At 41.5% G+C, this 25,727-nt stretch overlaps 1 protein-coding gene across 5 annotated transcripts in view; it reads right to left on the bottom strand.

Annotated features, from left to right (window-relative positions):
* TENM2 (teneurin transmembrane protein 2) overlaps positions 1-25,727 on the bottom strand; it is a 1,092,434-nt gene that overhangs the window by 169,965 nt on the left and 896,742 nt on the right. For all 5 annotated transcript variants that reach the window (XM_040078601.2, XM_058422512.1, XM_040078602.2 and 2 more), the window contains one exon: positions 2,330-2,564. In XM_040078601.2, coding sequence (XP_039934535.1) covers positions 2,330-2,564 — 235 coding nt within the window. The remainder of the gene's footprint in view (positions 1-2,329; positions 2,565-25,727) is intronic.

The following is a 25,727-nucleotide window of genomic DNA, read 5'->3' as shown; positions in this document are numbered from 1 at the left end:
AATTAGAGTAGTGCACTGTGAAGAGGCAGCATGAGAGGGGTCAATGTTTTGCCACAAGCTAAAGCTTTAAAGTAAAAGCTGGAGCAAAAAGTTACCAAAAATATGCCTTTTTTTTTTTTTTTTTTTTGTGGCTATTGGCATGAATGTAGATGAAACACCAACTTTAAAGTGAAAGAATTACAGGCTAATTCTGAAAGTCTCAATGATTTCACAAGCATCAATTTCAGTCATCTTCCAAGTTAATATTCTTGTGATGAAACTTGTCATCAAGCCCTGTCAGGTGTGTAATTTCAGAAAAGAACTAAAATCGATCCTGAAGCAGCTCTGGAATAGTCTTGGAACACAGAAATTCTGCCAGGACACTTTCTAATAGCTTAATGCTTGCCTGTGACAAATCTGTCTTCCAAAAAGCTCCAATTAACTGTCGGGCATCCAGCAACCTCCAAAAATAACAGCATTCACAAAGTAACCTTTTGTCATCAGCATGTACACCTACACTCCCAGGGGTTGCAGGATACGAAAAAAAGAGAAGAACCAAAGTCAGTAATGGCATTCACAGTCACCTCTGGCTGGAAATAGGTACAAAACCAGACAGTGAAAAAAAACCAGGCAGACAAAGGTCTGCTGCTGTGGCTCAGGGATGCCAAAAAATCCTTTCATGAATATCCAAGGAATTCCCTCCAGGTAGAGTGATTGGTAAACTGGGACAAACTCAAGCCTTCAGAAATGAGACATTTCAGGTATTGTTGTACCCAAGAACAGTTCCACATAGGGAGAGGCAGACCAGGCACAGCTGGTGGCCACCCTACACCAGAATTAAAATTAGGTACCAATCCTGGGCAATGAACCAACCACACAGCAAGAATCAGTCTGGGCTGAAGAGGACCAACATTCCTATCTTGTAATTCTTAGCAATAAAGAACAAATTCAGGATGTCCATATTAATTTCTATAAAATAGCAGAGGTTCTCATAGAAGCAGCAGTTCAGAGTTGAGCATTTTGGGGTTTTTTTTGGCCAAAGTTAGTTCCAAACCTTCAGTGAGCAAGAATCCCTTTCCTTTCTTTTTCTGGCCACTGCAGCTTGGGATAACCTGAATTTGCCTTCCATTTCTTCATGGCAGCCATGTTCCCATTTTAGCAGGGGAGGACAAAGCGAGGGCAGCCCCTCGTGCACATCCCAGCACAGCCTGGCACACGCTCCCTGCCCTTTCCAGGCTCATTTGCTCCCCACGGAGCAAACCCAGCACTGATGAACCACTGAGTAACAACAGCCTCGGTGCTCTCAGCTCCACCCAGAGCTCCAAAACCTGACCAGCAGTCTTTGACCGAATGTTGGAGGGGCTGGGCTGAGGCTGAACGGGGCTGTAACTACTCTGGGTAGCCACAAAGATCCAGCAGAGCTGCACTGAAATCCTGGGAGGCTGCAAACCAAACATATCCCAGAAGCTGTGGCAAGAAAGCAGCTGAAACCCTGGCACGAGCCAGCGCTCCCAGCAGCCCGGCTCCTCCACCTGCTCGCTGTGTTCATCACTCTCTGGGCAAGCAACACCACCCTGCTATTCCAAGCACTTCATTCAGCACCACAATGGCTAATTTTAAATTCTGAGAGATCAGCTCTCTGCCAAATCTGCTATTTAAAGTGCAAGCTAAATATGTTTGACATTCCGTACCCCAAATGACAACAAACCAGAATATTTAGACCAGCAGCATGTCAGGCATTTATTTATTTATTTCTCTGTTCAGGCCTAAGTGCTGCACCTTTTCATTTATATGCTGCTGTTTGCCCCACAGGCACCAAGCTGTTAACACGCACAGAGGAGATTAAAATGAACTTGCATGCTGGATGAGGTATAAATTAAAATTATAGTACTGTCAGTCATGAATCTCGGATTGTTTCTCAGAGTCTCCCAAAATGCATAATGTCAAGTGAGCCTCTGTTTGTTGCTTCAGAAAAGGCAAAATGTATAATTTTTCAGCAGCACAGTCAATACAAATTCTAAGTAAGTTGTCCCTGAGCCTGTGATATACATACGCTGTACTAATTGCGTGAGTTGTGCACCCAAGGAAGGTCCAAGTGAATAAAAGGCTTTCAAATGGGATGTGAGCAGCATTATTCACCGTGCACCTTCCAGTGCAAAGCAGATTGGGGCTGCTGGGTGCTCTAATGCCACTCAATCCCCGTGCCATGCCAGAAAAACCACCCCTGACACAAAGGACACCAAAGCCCGTCTCCCAGCAAACCAAGGGCTTTCTCTGTGGAAGAGAAAACGGCCCTCCACTTTGCAGGGCCACCAGTGGCATCCCCGGGGTGTCCATCCACGCCACCCACCTGGTCTCGAGGGGGACGTTGCTGTTGAGCACCCAGCTGTCCTGGAGCTGCACGGACTCGGGCGTGGTGGCCAGGTCGTTGGGCGCCGGCGCGGGCGCGTGGATCTGGTTCCGCCGATTGGTGAGCGAGTTCCTGTTGAGGGAGTTGGCAGAGGAATGGTGATGGGACAGGGAATGGTTGTGAGGAGGAGGGAGAGGCGGCCTCAGCGTTGACTGGCTGTGGTGATTTGAAGGGCCTAAAACAGAAAAGAAAAACAAATCACAAATGTGCGTGGTGGCACTGCTCTCCTCGGCATTTTCAAGGGGCCGCTGCCTGGGAAAAGAGATGGTGCCTCTTGGACCTGTGGGCATCAAAGCGTGGGCAAACCAGACCAATTTGAGATCAGCAACATAAAACAGTGCTTCCAGCCTGCACAGCTGGCACGTTAACAAAGACTGCATTTAAATTTTAAAATACTTCTTTACGGATTCTCCCTGGAGAAAGGCTCCTCAGTGGAGCAGCCAGGACAGCAGCCTAGCTTGACCATTCCCTACATCTACCAAAAAGAAATTTACCCCCCTTGTTTCTATCTGGGACTTTGAGCATATGAACCTTAATGGATCAAAAATAGCTTTTGAGAATACGGTCTTTAGGCCCCTAGAAAACTTAATCAGAGAAATCAATCTTCTTTCATTCACTGTATTTTACCAATCAGCTTCAAATGAACAGGATTTGTGCCAGCACAAGGAGATTAAACTCCAAATATGAAAAGAGAGCAACAAGGCAGTGATGGTATCTTTCATGTTATTCTGTGTGATAAGGATTTGGCCTTATTTTTCTTTTTAGTAATGCCACAAACACACAGCAAGATCTGGAAATTATGCAACTCTTTCAGTCCTTTTCATTGAAAAATGACAGATTATATGTTCTAGTGATAAAGAAGGATATAAACTTTTCTCATTCTTTGAGAACTGACATGTTTACATTGATAATGAAAAATATTTTTTTCTAATCATTAAGGTAAATGGATTAAAATAACAGCACATGAAAAGAAAATCTGATAAGCGGGTGTCATTCTAACATTGTCACTTTTCTAAACATAAATGCAGACTGGTAAATAAGTTCACGTGCAATTCCACACATCGTGATAATTTATGTCAAATAAAAACAGTAAAAGAGAATAAAGAAAACAAACACTCTCACAAACTGCATGCTTTAGACATTATATCAAGTTGTTTTCTAGTGAACATTAATCAGTAATATTAGAGAAATGATAATTCTAATGATGCTTGTTTTTTTTTAGAAACTGAAGCAAATTCTGTACTTAATGAATCAAATAATACAAAGAAATCATCACAAAATATAATTTACAGCAAGACTGATCTTTGTCATTTGAAACAAAGAAGTCTAGGAAAGCTGCTGAACTGGGTAATTACTGCAAGTTAATTAAGGCCGATATTTATTAAAAAAAAAAAAAAAACAAAAAACCCCAAAAATAAAATATCCAAGTCCCAAAATACCACCCCAAACCCCAGAGCAGGAGGAGGATATTTCACTGGCATGGAACCCTGAGCTGCAGCAGCACTTAGGGACGTGGTTGGTGGTGACCTGCCAGGGCCGGGTTTAGGGTCACACTCGAGGAGCTCAGGAGGCTTTTCCTGCCCAACTCTGGTTCTGTGCAGTGCCCCAGGGGCAGCTCTCTGCTGGCACTGCCCTGCACACTGCCTGCCCCAGGGAGAAGCAGTCAAAGTGCCTCTTCCTGGCAGCCACACAGCCAGGGAACAGGGAGGGAGCGGTGCTTTTGGGGAGAGGCCGTTGGTTTTCTTCGGTGTTTCTGAGGACTTGGGGAAGCACAGGCTGGTGAGGAACAGAGCCAGGTTTGCTGGGACTTACACCAGGAAAGTACAGTTTGTCCTCTGACGAGAAACTTTAAGAAATGAATTATAATAAATTCTGCATCCTCCACATCTTGCCTTAAATCTACACAGCAGTCTCTTTATCTTTTTTGAATGTCTGTTGCCCGAACGTGCACCCTGTGGGAATGTCAACTGCTTTAAACACAAAGTCACCTTTCAGGAACACATCCTAAATTTTAAGGCCGTTACATGTGCAGCTCTCCTCACTATCCTTGGCTTTGTCTTATCTAAACATAAAAGAAGCCGTTTAGCCAATCAAGTTTGATGTTTAAAACCCCCATTTGGACCTCCAAGAACATCAAATCTCTAATCTATACTCGGTCCTGTGCCATTCCAAAACAGCATGCAGAGAAAGACGCAGCAGGAAGAAAATGTGTTTGGACAATATCCACGTGCACAGAAGCTTAACTGGAATTACTCTCCTAGTCTGTGTTCTGGCTTTAAACAAAGCATGCTTGGATTTCAATAAGTGAATATTTATGAGTGATAAAATACAAATATGTGCCCTTGTGTTAATAGTTACTTCAAAAGATTCATGTGCTTCATGTCTTCTCAACTTACTTTAGATGCAGCTTTTCCTTCTCAAGGATAAGTATGAAAAAGCCATACCCATATAAACAAAACAGTTTTGCTCTGAGAGCCACAGTAGCACCAGCTAAATAAAGATTCTGAATCTTGTCACCACAATGTCATGGAGGCTGCTCTTAAAAGGGAGCCAAGTGCACATCAATAAGAATGAACAGCATTTCTGTAAGATTAAGGAAGCAAGAGCTGAAATCAAATTACCACAAATTATTTAATCTACCTCAAGATTCAGTTCCCACACAGTAAATGTAAGATATTTAGCAAAATGAGCTGTGCAGAGGTAACTGAACACATATTGCAGCTGCAAGAACTCTGAAATCTGGTGCGAGACAAATGTCGCATTTAATCTAGAAAAATAAATACCAATATTAACTTCACATAGATATTATACAGTTTCTATTAAAATGTATAAAAGCTTATATATATAAGAAGTATTAACTGGGGAGTGTGCACACACTCATGTAAATATGAGAGAGATAAAAGCTTAACACACTGCTCCTTCATAAACCTGTTCAAATGAATCAAAAGCGGGAGCCGAACACTATTGAACTTGCCAGGGATATAAAATTGGATTCACATCTGAACATCTGAGCACTTCTTTACGAGCATCTTTGCCTAAATTAAAATTTCACCAGCAGTACCTGCAGATTTGCTGAGCTCTGAGGTTCAGAGGAGTAAATCACTTGTCCCGCAAGAAAGGACCCGAAGGGATTGGCTCCATGGATCCCATGGCACAACACGCTCTGGCCCCTGGAAACTGCCTTTGGTTGGGAAGCTTAGACACAACGAGTGCCTTGATGGAGTACATCTGGCTTTTTACTTCAGGAAATAGATTTTATTTTTGGTATACCAGTAGCCAGTATTGGTCTGGGGGAGAGCACTGAGGAAATGATGCCTTTTCTCACTTATCAGCTGAATTAGTCATGTCACCGGGATACACTCTACAAGCTCAAACATTTAGGATTTAAGGAAAAATCTTTTAAAACAACAGTGAAAATCAGAGACCTGGAAGTCTGAAATACAGGTACCCCCCCACACTTTGGCTTTTAAATTTTTTTTAATTTCTCATTTAAATTCACAAACAGATAACATGTCTAATTCCAATCAATTTTAGTACACATTGATTGTGCTGAGCCTTTTCAAAAAATCACGGCCTGGTGTCCACATAATCAACATGTGATTCTTCAAGAGATCTTACTGCAGTCAAGAATATCAGCAGCACTCATTTCAAATTAGAAGATGAGTGAAGGTAAATTGTGTTGTAATTAAGTAATCTGAGAATACAAATTCTGATCCGTGTAGCTTTGAAGCAATCATAAGCTATCCAATAGACTTATTTGGGTTTAATCGGAACCGAAATACTAAAAAAGAAAAAAAAAAAAATTTTGCTCAGTTCGTTCTTTTATCTGGTGAAACATTTAAACAAACCAGGCGAGCACAGAGCACATCCTTCAGGAGCCTGTGCATTGTAACAGAGCTGTTGTGGCACAGCCTGGCAGCCCCAGGGCCCAGAGAGAGCTCCTGGATGTCCCAGAGGCACAGGAACATCAGCGATGGCCAGGAGCTCCTGAGCACACCTTCCAAACATCACTGCTCGGCTTCTTTACAGTTCAAATGGGGACTAAAATACAAAAGGAAATTCACATCTGCTTTAACACGGTCAAATTGTTTTTCAGAGCTCTCCCCAGGCTTTGGTACGCTCGCTTAACTCATGCGCTAAATCCAAGCAACACAATGATCCGAGGAGAACAAGTTGATCTTCCACCTACTTCAGAGATGAAGTACAAAGCAGAAAAGGCAGCATCCCTAATCTAAGCAAAGCAATTGCTTCCCTGCAACCCAGTTCTTTGTCACTACTACCTCAAAAAAGTAATGGAGATTGTATCTTAGTTGTGCTGAATTATCCTCCGTGACATTATTAAATGCTAAAGAGACATTTACACCTCCTCATCATTCCTTTTCACTAAAGAACTAAAAGAAAAAGCCCAAACATGTATTATTTTTCTGAAATGAACAATGACCCAACTATTTCCTTATGCTTTAAACAATGCCAATACTGAACAAAAAAACCTCCCAAAACCAAAGCTGATGAATTGAAAGAAAATAATTAAAAAGCCCACAGACAACCCTTGTCAGCCAGCATTAAAAACCTCATCTGCAGCACTCCTGGTTCTTTATTCAGATCCCTCTGCCACACTGTTTTCTCAAGGAAACCACATCATCTGCCATCACAATGAGTAACGGGTGTTTCACAGAACCACAGGGCCACCTTCCAAGCTAAATCCATCTTCCAAGGCAGCTGCCATTACTCTGAGTCAGGGAGAACAGAAAGCGCTGGAACGCCCAGGAATGTCACAGTGTCACAGGAGCTCTGTCTCCAGCCCAGCCTGCAGCGAGCTTGGCAGGGTGGGACCAGGGCTCCTGCCCAGCAACACACTCTGGGCTTTATGCTGTCCCTGCTTCAGTTCTCCTGTTTGTTTGCTTAATTCTCTACATTATTTTGTGCAAGGTCGCAGCTAAATGGCATCTCAGTGTTCTGGAAATGTTTTCAATACATGCTGTAAAGAAGAGAGTTATCTCACTCCTAACCATGGATACCATTACCTCTATCTCTTGTTGTTTTAAACCCAAGACATTTGCCAGGTGTTCCTTCTTTTGTCTGCCTGTTTTTCTACACTCTTTGAGGCAAGAATAGGTTGAATGACTGGCTGTCATCCCAGGCTGTACATTTCAAACTGAAAATTCGGCAAATGTGTGATATGAAATAGGGAGTCACTTATCAGTGTCTGCCAGTGCATTGCAGCCGCGTCCCCAGCACAATATGACAGGAGAAAATTAGATTTTGCTCTGACGAAAAAAATAAACCAAACCAAACCCAAACAACCCCAAAGTAAGAATGCCCCATTGTTTGCCCACAATATGCAGTGTGCACAGTCATACAAGCCAAGGCAAAACTGGACCCTCACCTTAGGGATTACAGTCATATAACCGCTTCTCTCGAGTGAGGGTCACCTGCAAAATGGTTAAAACTCATTGTCCTACAAAACAGTATTATCTGAGACACCGTGTACTAATTACATTTGTTGAAATAAATCACTTAAATATTCATTATTGCACTGCATGAGGTGCACGGGCTGCATGAAATAATGTCTGGTCAATGGCAAATCACATCACTTCAATAATAATGCTTTATGCAGACTCAGTGTCCTGGGGTACTTTATATATGTGTATGTTACACATATATGAAAAGGTAGGCACACCATTTCAAATCTTGTCCATCGTAAAAATGAGTCACAGAGAAGTTGGAGTTTTCTTCTTTCTAATTGAAAAAAAAATAATCTCACATCTTTTTCAATCAATCTTTTAATTTAGTTTCCCAATACTGATATATATATATAAAACACATTTCAGGGAGCTTAAGGATGTATTTATCTTCTTCAGCTCAGGTACACGACCATTATTCACACTATAGTTTGAAGAAGGCACTGATGTAAGAAGAACTAAAAAGAAAAGCAGGCATTTATATTTCGAAGCAACAAAGTTCATTATTACTATCGTTATTACTGTGGAATATTTTAGTGCAGAAAGGTAAATGTTGTTCTCTAGACCTGGCTCTGCAGAATGGGAAGGAGCTGGACCCTGTCTAAAGACTCAGACAAATTCTTGCCTGAGCTCACATAATTTGAAGCACTGGGAATCAAACCAAAGTGAAAATGAAGATACAGATTTTTTTCTGACCAACAGACAGAAATGTCTCAAGAGAAATATTCAGGCCAACAGTGGAACCTGATGACATTTTCCTGATAGGATTATGGCCTGAAAACTGCTGCTTGTCTGGCTGGTCTGTGGGGTACCCTGAAAATTGCCATGATGCTGTAAGAATAACTGTGCCATAATTTCCAATCCATTGTGAGTCTCGAGTCAGGTGCAACAGAAAGTCATTCCTGAAGCTGTTACAGCAACACTTCAGATCTTGCATCACCCAGTCAGCTGGAACACATTTGGTTTGCAAGGGGCAAAAGAAATGCCAGTCATGCGTGGTTTAATGCAATGCACTAGCTTGATTATTTCAGAAGCATCACAGAATATATTACACATTGTCCAAAACACTCCTTTTTTGTTAAACCCAACCTCCTAAAAACTTTATGCCAGAAAGAGTCTCTCAAAATAAATTTCGAAAGTAATTACGCCAGAAAGAAGATCTAATAGGAAACTGAGCTTTTTAATAAATCAGCCTTGCAGGTGCTGCAGATCTTTAAGAGAAGGAATGGTCAATCAGCAGAGTAATGATTTGGAATCTTTCTGTTGTTTGAAGAGTCTATAAGGTCAAATAGCACCACTGAGAAGTTTGGCAGCTGAACTATGAATGAAATGAAATATATAGAACAAGGCTTTTAGCATCACGTAATTTCTCTCTTTCTGAGGCAGTATTATCATCTCTTCCCACTAGCACTAACTTTTTCGACTTACGATTTTTTTTTTATTCCATCTTATACTACTGCCTTAGGACATCTCACCATAATGCACACTGCACACCAATCTAGATTTTTTTTTTCAGTTCAACAACAGGATCAACAAAAATATTTTTCTTGTCTAAAAGGAAAAAAAAAAAAGTTCTATCTTACTACAATGTTCTTCAATGGGTTTTCAGGGTTTGACCATTTTTTCCCTAAAATACTTACAGTATAACTCCTTTAGCCCTCAAAAATCATGAAAATAACAATTAAAAACAGTTTTATTTTTAGGCTGAGCCAACTGATAATCAAATGAAGGAAATAAACACTGATATATAAGCATCATTAACATGAAGGCTCACTGACATATACCTGAAAATACAAGGTTCCTGGAGGAGCTACCTGGGAGAATTCAATTTCATAGCTCCTGGGAAGCCAGTTATTTACTACCTGGACCATCTGTTTGCCAACATGTACAACAGGTAAAAATAATTTCTGTGGAATATATGGAAAAAGTAAGAGGAATGTTGCATAATTCTAGAGTAAAGAAAAGCAAATATAATGCAATGTACATGTTGCACTGGATCAGGATTTTCAATGGGTTATTCCTCTTTTTAAAAGCAGGCAAGATACAAGGAAGTACAAGACAGAAACAAGGATTTGTCTGCCCCCAGGGTACTGCAAGCTGCAATACTACATGACTGGCATTTCTTTCACAGGCAGTGAGATTTCATTTGAATTCTTTATTGCTTGTTATTGGACTAAAAAAGGAAAGTCACAAACCATTCAGAGAAGAAATCCTGTTTAAGTTTCCTGACTTTCCAAGGTACCAGAGATGTCATCTTCAGCTACTACAAGTAAAAGATTCTGTCACTTAGGTGAAACCATGGGTTAATGACTAAAATACAGATTATTGTAAAGTGCTGTATGAAACCCTTCACACAGTTTATCACCCAGCATATGAGCCATCATTAACCCAACAAATCTTAAACAATTCTTTAAATAAAGTTTTTTGTGTGTGAAGGGCAAAAAAAAGACAACAAACAACTAAAAACCAGCTGCAACCCCCCAGTCACACATGGTAAAACAGAAAAATGAATGCAAGATGATTTCAGCAGTGAGGATGATGGACCTCTCTCACTGGGAACTTCTCAGCAGTGCCTGATGTGACTCTGCAGGGGCTGATCCCAGGTCCCACAGCCCTCCTTGGCCTGGGGTGAGGCAGAGCTCAGCAAAGCCAAGCCCCAGGGATGCTCTCAGCCCTGCCCAGGGAGGAAGGGCTCAGTGCAGGGCAGACGAGCTGCAGCCCAGCATGGGGAAGGGCAGTGCTGCTTTGGAGCTTTGCGTGCTATCTCAGGAACAGCTCCAACCCAAGCAGCCCTGCCTGCAGCTGGCTCCCCGTCTGCTTGGAGACCGGAAAATTAACTGGAGTAACCCCAGCGTGATGAGGCACGCATGGAGCTTGTGCTGGCCAGCAGTTCTCTCAGCAGCATTGCAGCAAATACTTCACCACCACACCAGGGAAAAACCTCCTGAGCCAGAAACTCACTCTGTAGCACAGAAGAATGGACACAGCCCACTGAAAACTTTGTCTAGGTGGAAAAGATCAACTACTGTCTTCTCTAAACAGCATTACTAACATCTTGCAGAGACTTAATCCTTACATTTAACCTCCATGTAATTCTCTGCAATTCTCTGAGCTTGAAGAGACTCTCAGAACAAGGTTATGGATCTTTTCTTTTCTGTTTAATTTTTTTTGAATGAAATCCACCTGTTTAACCTCTTACAATTAGTGAAACGGGGAGCACCATCACTGCTCCTCTCCTGGGGCAGTGCTGCTTGCCTGCCTGCCACCTTCTGCCCAGCTCCCCCAGCCTGTGTCCCACCGCCCCATCACAGAGCAGACGTGCTCTGGGCTGCCACTTCAAATCTGCCCTGCTCTTCCCTCGCCAGCATGGGGAAGGCAATCGAATTCCCAGCCTGAAGAGGCTGTGTAATCATCCTGGCACATACCAAACTCTGGAGTGTTCCCACATTACCAGAACAAACAGAAGGCAGGGAACTGAAATGCCTCTCAGCAATGCTGCTTGCTCCCAGTGTCAAGGGGAGAGGGAGCAGCACAGCCCTACCCATCACCTGCGCTGAATACATTTCTGAAAGCACACCAGCACCAGCTCTGCAGGCCTGCCTTATCTCGAGGCCATGGCTGGGTTTTTCTGAGCCCAGCAATGCAAAGTAAAAGCCACTTAAGTAAAAAAGCCACAGAAATATGGTATTAATTGAGATAGGAGGGAACAGATTCCATTTCCTACTTAAGGTATAAAAAACCAGCATCATAATTGCGTTATATACTGTTTCTTCCTTCGGAATGTGAGGCTGCCACAGAACTAAGTGGTGTTTTATACTGTGGAAAAAAAAAAGTGAAAAAACCCCCAAACCTCTCAAGTACAATGCTGTATTGATAATCATGACAATGGCAATACTAAAGAAGAATTTAAAAATGGGAAAAGGGGATGACCATGATATTTTATCCAGCTAAAGACACAGAAGACTAGAGAGTAGTTAAATATCAAGATTGCAATATGGGTAAAACCTCTTTCACTCTGCAAAAACTGCCAGCAGCTTCTTGTAATCCAAACCTGTTCCTGAAATCTCTGTTTTACCCTGAGTGTGGATTGCCGGATTCCCTTGGCCAGAAAAAGTTCAGGGCAGGTAAAGCCATAATACAACAGATGAACTTCAGCAAACTCACAGACCAAGGAAGAAAAGTTTTGACACTGAGGCTGGCTTGTGAAATCACGGCAGAGGAGAAAAGATGAGCATTCTGCAGTCAATGTGACTTCTTTGAGCCATCGGGCAAGGAAAGAGTCAACAGCAGAAAAGGGAAAAATACACGAAATGAACATGTCCCAAGAGCTCCTACAGAAGCACACCCTGGTCCGTACCAGCTAATGCTTGGACAGCGTGGGGCAGTAAATTTGGACCAGATTTAGTCTGGTACACCTGGATCAGGAGTCTCCCTCTCCACTTGTTTTGAAGCAGTCTCAGGGACCCATCGTTGTTTCCACCTCTCATGAGCCCACCAGAAGAATGGGCCCATTTGCATCAATTTGTCAACACTTCTAATACAGCAGCTATTAAATTACAATTCTCTATTTGAAAAATCCAATAAGATTATTTTAATAATCACAACTAGGGTACAGAATGACACACACAATCTTCCTATTTCTAAATTAACACACAAGAAAAATCTGTGTCAAGTCTTCCATAGAGACACACTAAGTACATCAAGACTTTTCTTCACAGACCTTCTAGGAACCACATTTTCAGAGGAACGTTCAGGAACAGATGTGTTGTCAACTCAAGAAATTCCAAAGCAAAGGGGAATTATTTTCCCCTAAACATGTGTAGTGTTTGAAGTGAAACTTATTTTTGTTATACTGTTACCAGTAAATTTTAGATATCCATAGTTTTAGGTAGTGGGATACTTACTAGGTGTCCATACTTATCATGGAATGAATGAAAAATTACTTTAAAAAATAAAGTTATCTGATTAAATTATTGCTGTTGGGTAGCCGTGACTCTCCACACCAACAACAGTTACCTTCCAAATTACAAAAAAAACAAAACAACATATATATCCATTCATTTTTAGTAATTTTCTTGTGTGTGTTATGTGTGAAAGATTTTAATTTGCACTCATCTATCAACTCAGACAATTTCACTAATGAGGGAATTTACACCAGTAACAAAAAAATCAGGCTGCACTTTCAGAAGGTTATCAGAAGGTGGGTATGCACACACGGCACCTGAATCAGGAATAAGTATCATTTTCTTAACACAATTCTTTAAAATTAGGGTTTTCTTATACATAGTTCTAAAGGAATATGATGCCCACATAGAAAAGATTTTATTTCAAATGAATGCATCTGAAAGAAATATTCACAAACATGGGAAGGAAGCAGAGACATTAAATTGGGCAGTTAAACATGGTAGAGAAAGGGATTTTAAACCAAATAATGTTGTACTCTGGCAATGTCAGAGTCATACACACTCTCGGTGTATGGAGTTTTTATCTCTCAGAAGGGATTGCAGTCAACGTCACACACATGGAAACGGTCAGCACCAACACCCAGAATGGAACAGGCGTAATAACACTGGGGTTCTTTTCATGTGCTTCACAAACAATGCCCAATAAGGAAAGGATGTTCTCGGAATTTTACCTTACAAACTCAAACAGAGAGCAGAGAACTCATAGGGAATTGTGTGACCAAACCCTGGCCCACTGCTTTCACCCAGGTCTTTGTCTTCTTCCACATCTCACACGTTTCTCCAGTCACAACAAACTAAAACAAGTGAAAATTAATTCCAGTGGGTGCTAACAGAAAGTGTCCCATGTTTAACTACTGTTTCAAATGGGTTTGGTTTGGGTGTTTGTTTGTTTTTTTAAAGCAGAATATTTCAGTAACACCTCTCAGTAAGCAGAAACAAATGAGGAAATTTCTACACTGGATGAAGATCCAGAAATGCAGTATTATTCTGCCAGACCTCTTACAGCTGTTAAAAAAACAACATCAACCCCCAAACAAACCTCACACAGCTGATCAGAGATTTTTCCAATGATAAATAACACAAGTCCCACCCATTGTGGTGGTTTAGATTTTTAAGCTAATGTCCAATTAGTATATTTTAAGAGAAATACAAGAGCAAAACTTACCCTCTACAGGGCATGCAAGACAGTCTTCCTTAACGCTTGAAGACTGATCTATGCAGATTTTCTGCATTATAGAATAGTCTGGAATAAAACCCAAACTGCACATCAGTGTAGGATGCTGACAGACATCTTGATCCAGTTTCACTGTTTCCATTTAGCTGCATATTGTTTGACACTGCTCAGGGAAATATGACAAGCTGTGCCACGAACGGAAGGGAAGAGAACCAACTCTCTGCTGCTGTACATTATATTTTTATTAACTGAGACTCCACAAAACTCTAAATTTATGAAATACTGAAGAAGAATTATTAAATTATTCATCAGTGATAAGACAATTAAGAAGCAAACTAAGGAGCAAGTGGAAGCTTGGTCCTGAGGGAGAACAGCTGGTCTTCTCATTAAAAGTATGTTTTGGCAGCAAAATACCCTCTGAACAGAGGGACCCTGCTGCTAAAGCAGCCTCAGAGTCAAATTTAGGAGCAAGTGACAAAGACAGGCTGATGTGGAGGGCAAGGTGGTGCACTCTGGGTAGCAGTGTGTGGCTTGTGCAGGCTGCACACCCCCTGCTCCTGGCACAGGTGAGGTGACTTGACTTTGGAGCCACACCACGACATGGAAGCTGCCTCAGCCACTTCGTGCTGATGCACCAGACTACAGAGAAATTAACTTGAAACTCAATGCAAGATGTTATTTGTACCCAAGAAGCCAAGAGCTGAGCACAGAGCCCCGTGGTGAGGATGGTGTTGGGTCACTGAGCCACTGCCGCAGACCCCTGGTCCATCAAAGAGCAAAGCTGCAGCCCCCCAAGGGACACTGGGTCAGTAATTCCTGGGAAGTTTCCCCAGCAGGAGCAGGTCCTGTGCAGGATGTGCTGAACGTGAGCACTGTCCACCTGCACAAAGGGAAACGAGCACCCCTGGGCAGGAAGGGATATTCCACCTCTGAGGCTGGGATGGTGCAGGTGCTAAAATGGAGCTGTGTGATGTCAGAGACACAGGAAGGCTCTCAGAGGTGGAGAAGAGAAGGAAAGGGAATGAGAACAGGAGGAGAGAGACAGAACTTTGGTGCAATGTTTTTTAGGAAGTTGAAGCAGCACATGCAAAGGAAGTAGACCCTGCTCTAAGAGGCTGGAGCAGGGCCAGAGCTCTGAGGGGGTCAGAAAAACTCTTCATGAAATACCATTGCTCCTTTCCTTCTCATCCCCCTACTACTCATGCCTACTTGTTTTTAGAATTGCGAAGTTTTTTAAGCTTGTGGTTTTTCTCCTACTTTCCTTTTGTGGTTTTTAATTCTTTCCCTGTCCTGCCATCAACAGTTCAGGAGATTTACCCCTTGGCTCCTCACCTCATATAATCCATCCCCCAAGATCACCCACCTTAAACACTTGGTCAAACAAAAATCCACTGATAAACCTGCTCTCTCCCACAGAAATGCAAAAGCCCTTTTATGATTCCATTGCTGGAATACAGAGTGATTGTGTTTTTGACAGTCAGAGTGATCTGTGTTCTTTAAAGATAGTATCCTTAAAATATGCCTAGAGCAAAAAAAAAACCCTGAAACATTTCTGTAGCATCTGCTGAAATACAAAATCCCTAGTCACTGGCATACCTTGATCTAGATGTTTGAGAAATCTTTTCTAATACCATCAAGGTCCATAATTTTTTTGTGACATAGAAACACAAAACCAGATGCTCTGTCTTAATTTTGGACAAAATGACTTGCTAGTTAGATAAAAAATTGGTAGGAGTTTTCTTCCCTTAATGCCATCCTCTTTCCTGTATTTCCCCATGTGTGTGAAGTATCTTTACAGCTGAAAGCAGAAAGACACAACAGGCTGTTTCCTAATCAAATAATTCTGCTTAAAATTGTTACACCTTTTCTTGCAAAGATTCAAACATCTTGCATACCTGGCAGGAATCCTGACATCCCTGCACAACACCAAATTGCTCTCAGCCTGCTTCAAAACCTGATTGATCACATAAAATATAACAATTCCCACTCCAATCTTTCTGTACCTATTTGTTCACTTAGGTTAGCTGGCAAAATAAACATGTTAGCCTTTTCTCTGCTCCAGATATGTCATACCAAAGTGGGTTTTGCATAAAGAGAAATGGCATGCTACTATCTTTGTAACAATTTTAGAGCCTTGGTTATAAATACTTCAGATGATGCTCAGACAGAGACTCAAGTAATGCAGATTTCAGCTCTTCACATGAACAGCAGGGAGAGTTACAGCTTCAGTTTGATTTGGTCCTACACTAATTCACCCCAGATGATCAACAAAAAGGAGAGCACAGCTAAACCAGAATTTCTGAAGAGATGGGGTTTATACACCTCACATTACAATGTATTAGGTGCACAGAGGTATCTGGACATTCACAGGTACTGGGTGCACAGCTACACACGGGACAACCCTCTGATGTACAAAAACAGGAACACGTGAGGAGCAGGGGAAGCAAAGAATCCTGCGTGGGGCTCTTGGTGGGGCCAGACCGGGCTGTTGGAGCAGGTACAGCCCTCTGAGCCCAGAGCCAGCACAGGGAGGAAGAGGAGTAAGCAGGAATGTGGCTGGGGGAGAGGAGTGGGGGTGACCAAGGCAGTGCAGGAACCACTGCCTGCACCTTCCTCAGGTGAGAGGGAGCTACAAAACCACGAGGGCAGACCAGGCGAGTTGGAAAAGATGGGAATAAAATGGTGCAGAGCTCCAAAGCAGCTGCATTTTTCTTTAGGCGAGATTTAGAGTTAAAAAAAAAAAGAGAAGAAACAACCAGAAGAGCTGTGAAGGACAGGCCAAGGGAAGTGCATGGGCAGGAGGAATGCAGTATTAAGCAGGGTAAACTCTGCTTCCCACTTCAGGCACACCTAGGGAGCTGTATCACATAAAACCAGCCCAAATGTTGTAAACATATCTGTATCTGTAATTACTTACAGATACAAATCCATTCCTTTTTGATTAGTGCTACAGATGTGAGCAGTTTGTCTTGTGAAAAGCATCCCCTCAGTCCAGTAATACCATCTTGTTCCCTAGTTCAGAGACATTACTGCAAGCTCCTTACACACATCCTTTTAAACCACAGCACTGGTTCAGGGGGTTTAGAAAATAAGGAGTCCCCAGCTATGTACACCTGTAAACCGGCAAATTAAAAAGATACTTTCATAGAGACATCCTTATTCTTTCACAACTGAAGCTTTTGCAAAAGTAAATTCTCTTTTTTTCTCAAGAAGGAACAGTTTTTGCAAACAATGTTTCTGCTAAGGGGAAAAAAACCCAAACCCACAATCTAAGCCATGTTAAAGAGATTATTTAAATTCTGCTACTTAACACATTCTGTTTGGAGGGCCAGCCTCATCCAAAGGAGTAAAAACTAATAAAAGAATTCTTTTAACTCCAAACACTTCAAGATACCATTTTTTTTTGAGTCAATCCTATTCAAAGCAACTGATGAAAAGCCCAAATTACTATTTCTATATGTTATTCTATACACATAAAAACCCAGACTGTTATTTCCTAAGATAACAAACTGAGCCACCTCTTTTTTATGCATTAACAATTAATATGGATTCTGCTTACAGACATCTGTAATGCTTTGGGCTGTATTTATGGTGTGATAATTGTCATTCTGAGACACAGAACACCAAGATGATAGAAAGACATAGCTGAACTGTTCACTGTCTAAGGGACAACACTGCCATCGTGTTCAAAATACTGCCCCAAGCAACGAAAAGTTTCATAAATCTTTTTTTTTTTTTTTTTTTTTTTTTTCCCCTACCACTGTTGTCAGCTTCTATTTTTGCCTGTGGCTGAATGTGATTATAATCTGTTTGCAGCCTACAAGAAAACAAAGTGATCTAGAATATAATGAGTGGGGAACATTTTGGAGCCCCCCTGAGCTGCAGGATATTTCCAGCTGCTAGCAGAGCTGATAACGGACTTAATAGAGCTAATGATTTCTAATGCCACTAACACAAGGCTATTTTCACAGTGGGTAAATAATGACTCTTTTGTTTTGGAAATAGTTAAGGACTCATGTAGATGTTTGATAAGTACATGATACAGTAGAAATGCAGCAATATTTGGGTAACTAATGGTGGATTACACCACAGCTAGAAGATAATGTACTTTTGTATTTCCTTCTAGGAACTTAGAAGTTTATAACCCTGTTAAGACCAGTGCGACAGCAAGGAGATTTCACTGTAAACAATTACAAGTAATGTTTTAATCTAAGCATAAAAAAGTTTGTTTCAGTGCACTGCATCTTTGTTTTTATGTTGGTAATTAATATTACAAATCTTCACTAGAAATAAAATAAAAACTAATTGGGTAGTAAAAGAAATTTTCTTGAGAATTGATAGCAAAAACTGCATCGAAGGGGCAAACTAAGAAGGCACATATGCCTTCAGTGTTTCAGGTGGTCATGACTGCATGTTTCTGATGAGGGTTAACAATATTTGCTCGGTGTGCAATCTGTGTTCCCCATCCACAGGCCTGTGCTCCCATCCAAGAGAATTCCACCCTCCACAAGATTCCTTGCAGGTTTTTTGTATGGCATCGTGCAGAAAAGATTCCCTATGGTAAAAATTGCATTTCTCCTTCCCTTTTCTTCTCTCCAGAAGTTCCCTTCCTATAGAGGCTGCACTTTGGGATCTCCTGCTTTTCCTTCAAGAAATTGGAACATTATTTCATACTAAGGTCATGGCAGCCGGCAGGAGTGTTTGGGACTTCCATCCTACTCACAGCAGCACTCAATGCTTCATGCCCCTGCGGTTTTACTGCTTTTTGAGCTTTCTCAGCTGTATCCAATCCCAAACAGGATCCTCTGGATGAGGACTGTGTTTGCACGTGTCCCTCTGTCACCCAAAACAGGTGGCGTCAATCAAGCTGTTAACAATCCAAACTCTTAATGGGAACAAAGAAATAAGAACTCTGATGAAGGCAAGAATGAAAGGTTTAAATAAAATAATTCAAGCTATGCAGAGCTTTTCAAGTCAAAATGAAAGAAATAAAAGGACTTCCAGTGTGAACGGAGGATAATAAATTGTGTAATGCAATAAGGCTATATCTACCCATTATAAACTTTATAGATTTTAGGAAAGCAGATGATAACCCCCATTGTGATTCATTTTCACGTGTCTTGAAATATTATAGGAAGCAGGCAAAAATAATTAAATTTACCTAACTGCATTTCAAGGTATGGCTTCGCTGGTTAAAGAAAATGCAAACTTAAGCAAAGAGTCTGATACAGCTGCTGGTGTCAAACTGAGAATGCAATCTCTCCTCTGGTTTGTTACTGCCACTGCTTCGTTATGAGAAGAAATCATAGATTGGAACAACAGAAATATTTCATGGTCTAAGAGTTAATATCAGGTTTTGTTTGTGCTGGTGATACAGCAGTAAATGACAGGTCAAACATGCAAGGAACAGCACGAAATTGTTCCACATCACGAATAAATCAGGTTAAATATTGTGAAAAATACATCCAGTAGGGACTCCAGGTTCCAAATCAGGTTTTGTATCAGAAGGCCAAGAAATACAGGGTTTGTAAATTCACGTATTTGACAGGCATGAGCAAGCCAATGAATTTAATCATAAGGAAACAATACCATGATCAAGTAATGTGACAACTGCAATCACTAACTTCAATGACTTGTGCAGCTGTTACTTCTCCCTTAGCAGAGAGACAGGGAAAAAGGAAAGCCACCGGATGCTAACACTTTCAGAAAATATTAGGTATCGTATTAACTGAATTCCTAAATACTAATACTCAGAAATCCACCTTTTTTTTTTTTTTTTTAATAGTAGCAGAAATAAAGACAAATTCAAGAGACATCAAAAACTAAGCTAGAGCAGAGAACACAGCAGGTATAGCACTGCCAATTTGAGATGGATGTCAAAGGCCTACACAACGTAAAAACCAAGAATATTGAGCAAGTTTGAGAACAAGATGGCTAAGCTGCTCAAAGAATAAAAATTAAGGATTACTTAATTAAAAACCACTACAGTATCACAGGGCAGAGCTATATTACATGCATTAGCATATAAAAAATGAAAAAGTAGGTATTTTGGAGATCAAGGAGCTCTTCTGTATTGATACAAGAGTTGTAATGCCAAACAAAATTAGATTCAAACATGTAGATCAGGAATTTACAACAGGAAGAGACAGCTGTTGAAGAAAAAGGCAATAACTAGGCAGTAAATTCAACATTTTTATATGGAAAATAACTAAGGAATGGAAAAAGTCTAGTAGAGAATACTTAACAAAAGGTCTTGAAAACTGAGAAGATACAGAGGAAACAAATCTTGCTAAGTCTAAAAGCAACCACATTTTCTTAAAAATGATTAAAATACAATGCACTAGGCAGTCCTTCAAAGGGAAGCAGAGCTATGTAACAGGTGGGGGGACAGAAGATGCAATTCAGTGTTGACAAATGCAAAAGCAACTTAAAATTCTTCTACTAAACGCTGATTACTGAAATCAACACCAAGAAGGAAAAAGGTGTGGAAGGATGAATTTTTGTGAGCAGACCAAGGAGAAAAGCGTAAATGCAGCGACTATTCCAGGATAACATTCTAAATGCATAACAGTGGAGGAAAATACAAATGTAGTGTAGCTGCTATGCTGTGACATCAACTGCTGCATGCTGTTAGAGGAGACAAACACAACCAGGGGCTCACTTACACCGTGCCTTGTGCAAATATCAGAAATGAGCCGGGCTCATATAATGCTCAATACAGCGTTGTATTCACTCCCCCTGCCTGAAAGGTGATCGGGGTTATCCCACACCCATCCTGCCTCACTCCTGCTCAGCCTCCAGAAACAAGCAGAAAAGTGTCTCTCTAACACAACTGCCGTCTGTAAATCTAGATTAGCGTTTAGAACCTGCCAGTGTCCTCCCTGCAGACAGAGCCGAGCTGGGCTCTCTGAGAGCACAGGAAACACAGAATTTCTGAGGACTCTAACACACACCCCCTGCTGGGATCCAGGGACAAACGTGTTCCCCAAAACCCTGAGAGCTCTGCATTTGCAACTGGGCCTTACAGAACACAATCCCAGTATTTCTTTATTGACTATACCCCTGAAAAGTTTGCCCTCTGTCTCAATGCAGACTCAGATAAGAAATCATACTCTGTTAAAAAACTACAAGCTGTGCAGACACACATATTTATTTGCTGCTCAAGTCTTAGCTGAGTGAATTCAGTGTTTCAAAATCAGTCAATAATCCCTCCAGTGAATTCTTTCACTGGTGTTTTAGGAAGATGCACCTGCATGTCTGACTAAGGCAGCAGGGAGCAGGCACTTACTGTAATGTCAGCATCGGATGACAAGCACAGAATTTGGCTGTATTTTGATATGCCTTGGACTAATAAAGAGAAGAAACCTGCCCAGAGGGTCAGGTGGCCAAAAGGGGGCTTGTGACTGACTCCTCAGACACAGCCATGAGTACAATCAGAGGTTTCAGACCTGACAGTCAGGTACACTGCTCCTGCTCAGGACAGGTGCTCTTCCAGCAATCGTGGCTCAGCATTTCTCTTGGGAGATCTCCTACGCTGCCAAAACACACAGAAACACGCTTCTCCACTGGCATATATCCACAACTGTGTGGGAAATCCAAACAGCAGGTCCCAATAACCACTTGATCAAGCCCAATGTGTAATTTCCTCAGTGTGAAGGGCTGTGTGCACACAGGATCAGATTCCTGCCTGGACACTTTCCAGCTGTCTGGGGAAGATTTCCTGGAAGCTGTGTCAGACAGCACCTCCCACTCCCATGGCCTTTCCCATGTGGGCAGCATGGCCAGGATGCAGAGCCCAGGGGAGAGGGCAGAGCCCAGGACAGTCCCAGCTCTGCAGTGACCGCAGGCACCTGCTGCCTCAGTTTCCCTCTGGTTCACCCCAAAGGTTCCCTAAGCTGTCCAAGGGAATGAGGCATCTCCATCCCCAAATGCAGGGGTCCTGTGCCCACATTCCAAGCACAGTTTAGAGCTGGACTGAAAGAAGGTGCAGCTTCCTCTTCAATCCAACTACCGTGCTTTATATAAATGATTCTTTTCACTTGTGAGTCAAACTGGATATTGCTCAGGTGAATTGCAGCATCATCAGAGCAAATAATAACAAAGGCATCACTTAGGCACAGCCTAAGCACTGATATTTCTGTCATAAATGATAAACAATTATACACTGTCTTTAATTTTCTAACATTTCATAACTTTTCAGTGAAAGAGACAATACTCTTCTGTTCTCATTTCTTGATAGACCACAATGCTCCTACTAGACATTTCACAAACAATTAGAACACATTTGTTCTTCAGATATGATTAGCTTACACATCCGATTGTTTTAACTCCAAGCAATGTCAAGCCCAGTGTGCTGCAAGCAAAGCTGCTGGTCAAGGAGATAGCATAGTAAAAACAGAATAAAGCTTCTCAAGATCAAAAATTAAAGAGCTACAGTGTTACAGGCATTGTTTATTCACATTTGAGAAGGCTGGAAGAGATAGGCATGCTGTCTGCCTCACTTTTTATGGGAGATGTGGGAAAGGAAAAAAGAATCTCATGATTTGTAAGAGCTAGGAATAGCTTATCATTTATTTGTGGGCCCTGAGTTATCTGTGTGCTGTCAGGCCTGCCCAGGCTCACTGCTGGGCTGCCTCCGCTCCCACCCCACAGAGCAGGACACCTCTGAAAAAGGACAGAAATATCTGTTTCCTTTCTGATATTCTTTCTAAACCTCATGTGCTTCCCAAAACTGTATTTATTTCCTTGAAGTAAAACCAACAATAATGGTTACATGAGAAAAGAAAAAAAAAATAAATAAGAGGAGATGGAAGTGGGAAAGACTGCCACTGAGACACGCTGCTGAAAGAAACACACAAAATCTATTTGCTTGCTTTGATGTCTCACACTGGTAGAGCTTCTGGATCTGAACAAGGCAGGTGATTATTATCTTTGTTTGTCTTTATATATATATATATATATGCATATAAGTGCCATCATCAGTAACTCGCTAACAGTTTAAATGCACACAGCACTTCCTTATGACATTTCTCCAATTACTCCTTCAAATTTTGACACAGATTTCTTCCTTCCTAAACACATCCATCAGTACTGTTTCCTCCCAAGCTGGTGACTGTCACCTTCTAATCAGCAGGCATTTATCCTGGGATATACAGGAATGCAAACAGCTTTTTCCTCCCACACCAAGCTCTTCTGCAAGGTGCAGCTTGTTTCCCTCCCAAGGAGGCAGAGTGTGCCACCATCAGAGTTTGTAACAAATGGTGAACTTGTGATGCATGGGAGCAGAACAGAAGAGTCAGGGAGGCACTGGAAGGCTCTGCATGGGGTCACAGGCATTGGTCTGGAGACAGCAAAAGAGAGCAGCCCCGGCTATCTCATTTCTACGTCCCTGCTCACCTCTGATTATTTTATTAGGTTCCCATTATCAGCCTCCACACCTAAACTGATCCATCGAGAATGGCAGAGCCTGTTTCCACGCCTGCTCTCTGCCAGTCTATTCTGATTGCTCTCATTATTCCTCTTTCCAACAGAGAGAGATTCATTACTCAATGCATAAAACTGACTTGCTCCAGCCCTTTGCTTATAGCTCCAAATCTGTCACCACAGACAGATGATGCCACTATTTCTTCCCTCCTAAACAGTCTGACATCACAGCTTTTAACTGAACAGGGGAAGGAATAGAGGGAAGGAATGGAACACAAACTGTTAAAATGATTATTAGAAAGCAAAGAATCCACAGGAAGCACAACAGCTTCCCGAGGCCGCTGGAAATTTAAACATTCCTTGTTTAATTCCCATTTATACCGCAAAGTTTTCAACCAGTCAGCTGAGAAAATGCAAACAAAACCCGTTGTTTCCAAAGAGAGCACCTGTAGAGCAGCCCATGCTCCGCAGCTCTCCGGACTTCACCGGGCTCCCTGCTAAGAACAAGGAATAATGGTTTTGAGCCATCATTAGCTTTCATTCTGCAACTTCCCTTCTGTTGCCACAGTATTCCTCCATGTAAATGGGGTTTATTTATTCATAGGCGCTGGCAGACCATTACTTTTGTCAAAGATGGTCACACACACTGTTGTCTCTGGGCTCGTATAAACGAAGTGGAAAAGCAATTAATACTGCCGGGATTTGGGGTGGGGGCAGCGCCGTGCCCAACGCCATCTCCGTGGGAGTGACTGCAGCTCTGGGCACGGCCAGAGAAGGGAAGTGACACAGATTAAAACAAATTGTTCATCCCTACCAGAGAGGAGCTAGGCAAACAATAGCAGTAAAAGCATAAACGTCAATTTGGAATGATAAAGGATACAATCTAAATGTAATATGAGAGGCCCCCAGACAAAAGGGAGAAATAGAAATTACACATTACCCAAGTACCAGATGCAATAAACAAACAAATTTGTAAACACACTCATGAATATGCATATGGAAAAATTCAGATCGCTGGATTGATGGCTGAAGTAGTTAGATTTTTAAAGTAAAATACTGAGCCATTTAAAAAAAGTTTGACTGCTAGATTTGAAGGAAAAAAGAATCTTATTTATATTGCTCGTAATTTTATTTTAATTTTGAATAGTCTGCAAGCGTCTCAACACATGCTTTCCTCTACATTCTACATTTGCATATTAATGAGACAACTGTCCGTAAGACACAAACCAATGCCAGGAGATACTTTCCTTCCACACAAGAAGCTGGCTTTTTATCTGCTGAAAGAACTGTCAAAAGGGTTCTGTAATTGCTTTCAGAATTTCCTCTGTTTTTTCCCTCCACGTTCTCTAGTCCCCTAGAGCAGTTTCCCAGATGAACTATAAGGTTTCAAAGACTCATTTAAATAACCTTCTGCCTATTCTACCCTGGTGAAAAAAAACCCCAAATAGTTTCATCCAAACTGTGACCTAATAACCAGTCACACAGATCAGTTGAAAGATCTACCCAAGATTTATTTATCACGGTCTAGCTGATACTGCTGGATGAACCAAACATTTGTTTTGTTATGGGAAGAAGTTTAAACTTAACTTGATGAAAAAAAGGTCACAAATATGAAGGAAATTATCAAGAGCTACATGTAGGCATCAATTTGCAAAGCACAGCACTGTACACAAAATATTTTCACAGTGCCACTAAGCTGGGAGAGAAACCATTTAAGATTTTGACCTCTATCTGGGCTTGTCCCGTCTACCTGTCAACAACAATTTTTTGATGAGAGCAAAAACCACAACAAAACCAAATTAACCAAAAAGCGTGCATATACAGACATCCACAGCTCCACGCAGCTGTGACACAACTGATGCTGAATCACGTTCTGCATTTCAATAATGATCCATTCCAGGTGCCTGGAGGTAGTGTCACGCTCCAGACTGCAATAATGTATGATAACAGAGGCCATCAGCACTGCTCCCTGCCAACTCAACTCTCTCCTTAGTTTAACATTTCAAACTCTTGCCTTCAAACATTTAGAGATGAGAGAAGGTGGGGGGAAATGAGAACGTACATTTTTATTCCTCCAAGTCTGAAATGCAATTCCTATTTGAAATACAGTCCCCAACATTATGTGAATACTTTTAAATTAATAAAATATGGCATTAGTGCTGCTGGATTTGAGTCCTTCAGGAGGCTCTCTGTAACTAGGAGAAGCTACTGCTCAAAACTCTGTTATGAGGCAATTATACAGCCTGACATCTAACATCTTGCAAGGCAATCTCACTCTTGGGCATCAAGAATTAGCTGTGTTAATCTCATTTTAT

Source organism: Hirundo rustica, chromosome 14 (genome assembly GCF_015227805.2).
Source record: "Hirundo rustica isolate bHirRus1 chromosome 14, bHirRus1.pri.v3, whole genome shotgun sequence".
Lineage (NCBI taxonomy): Eukaryota > Metazoa > Chordata > Aves > Passeriformes > Hirundinidae > Hirundo > Hirundo rustica.
This window is presented reverse-complemented; position numbering and strand designations above follow the sequence as displayed.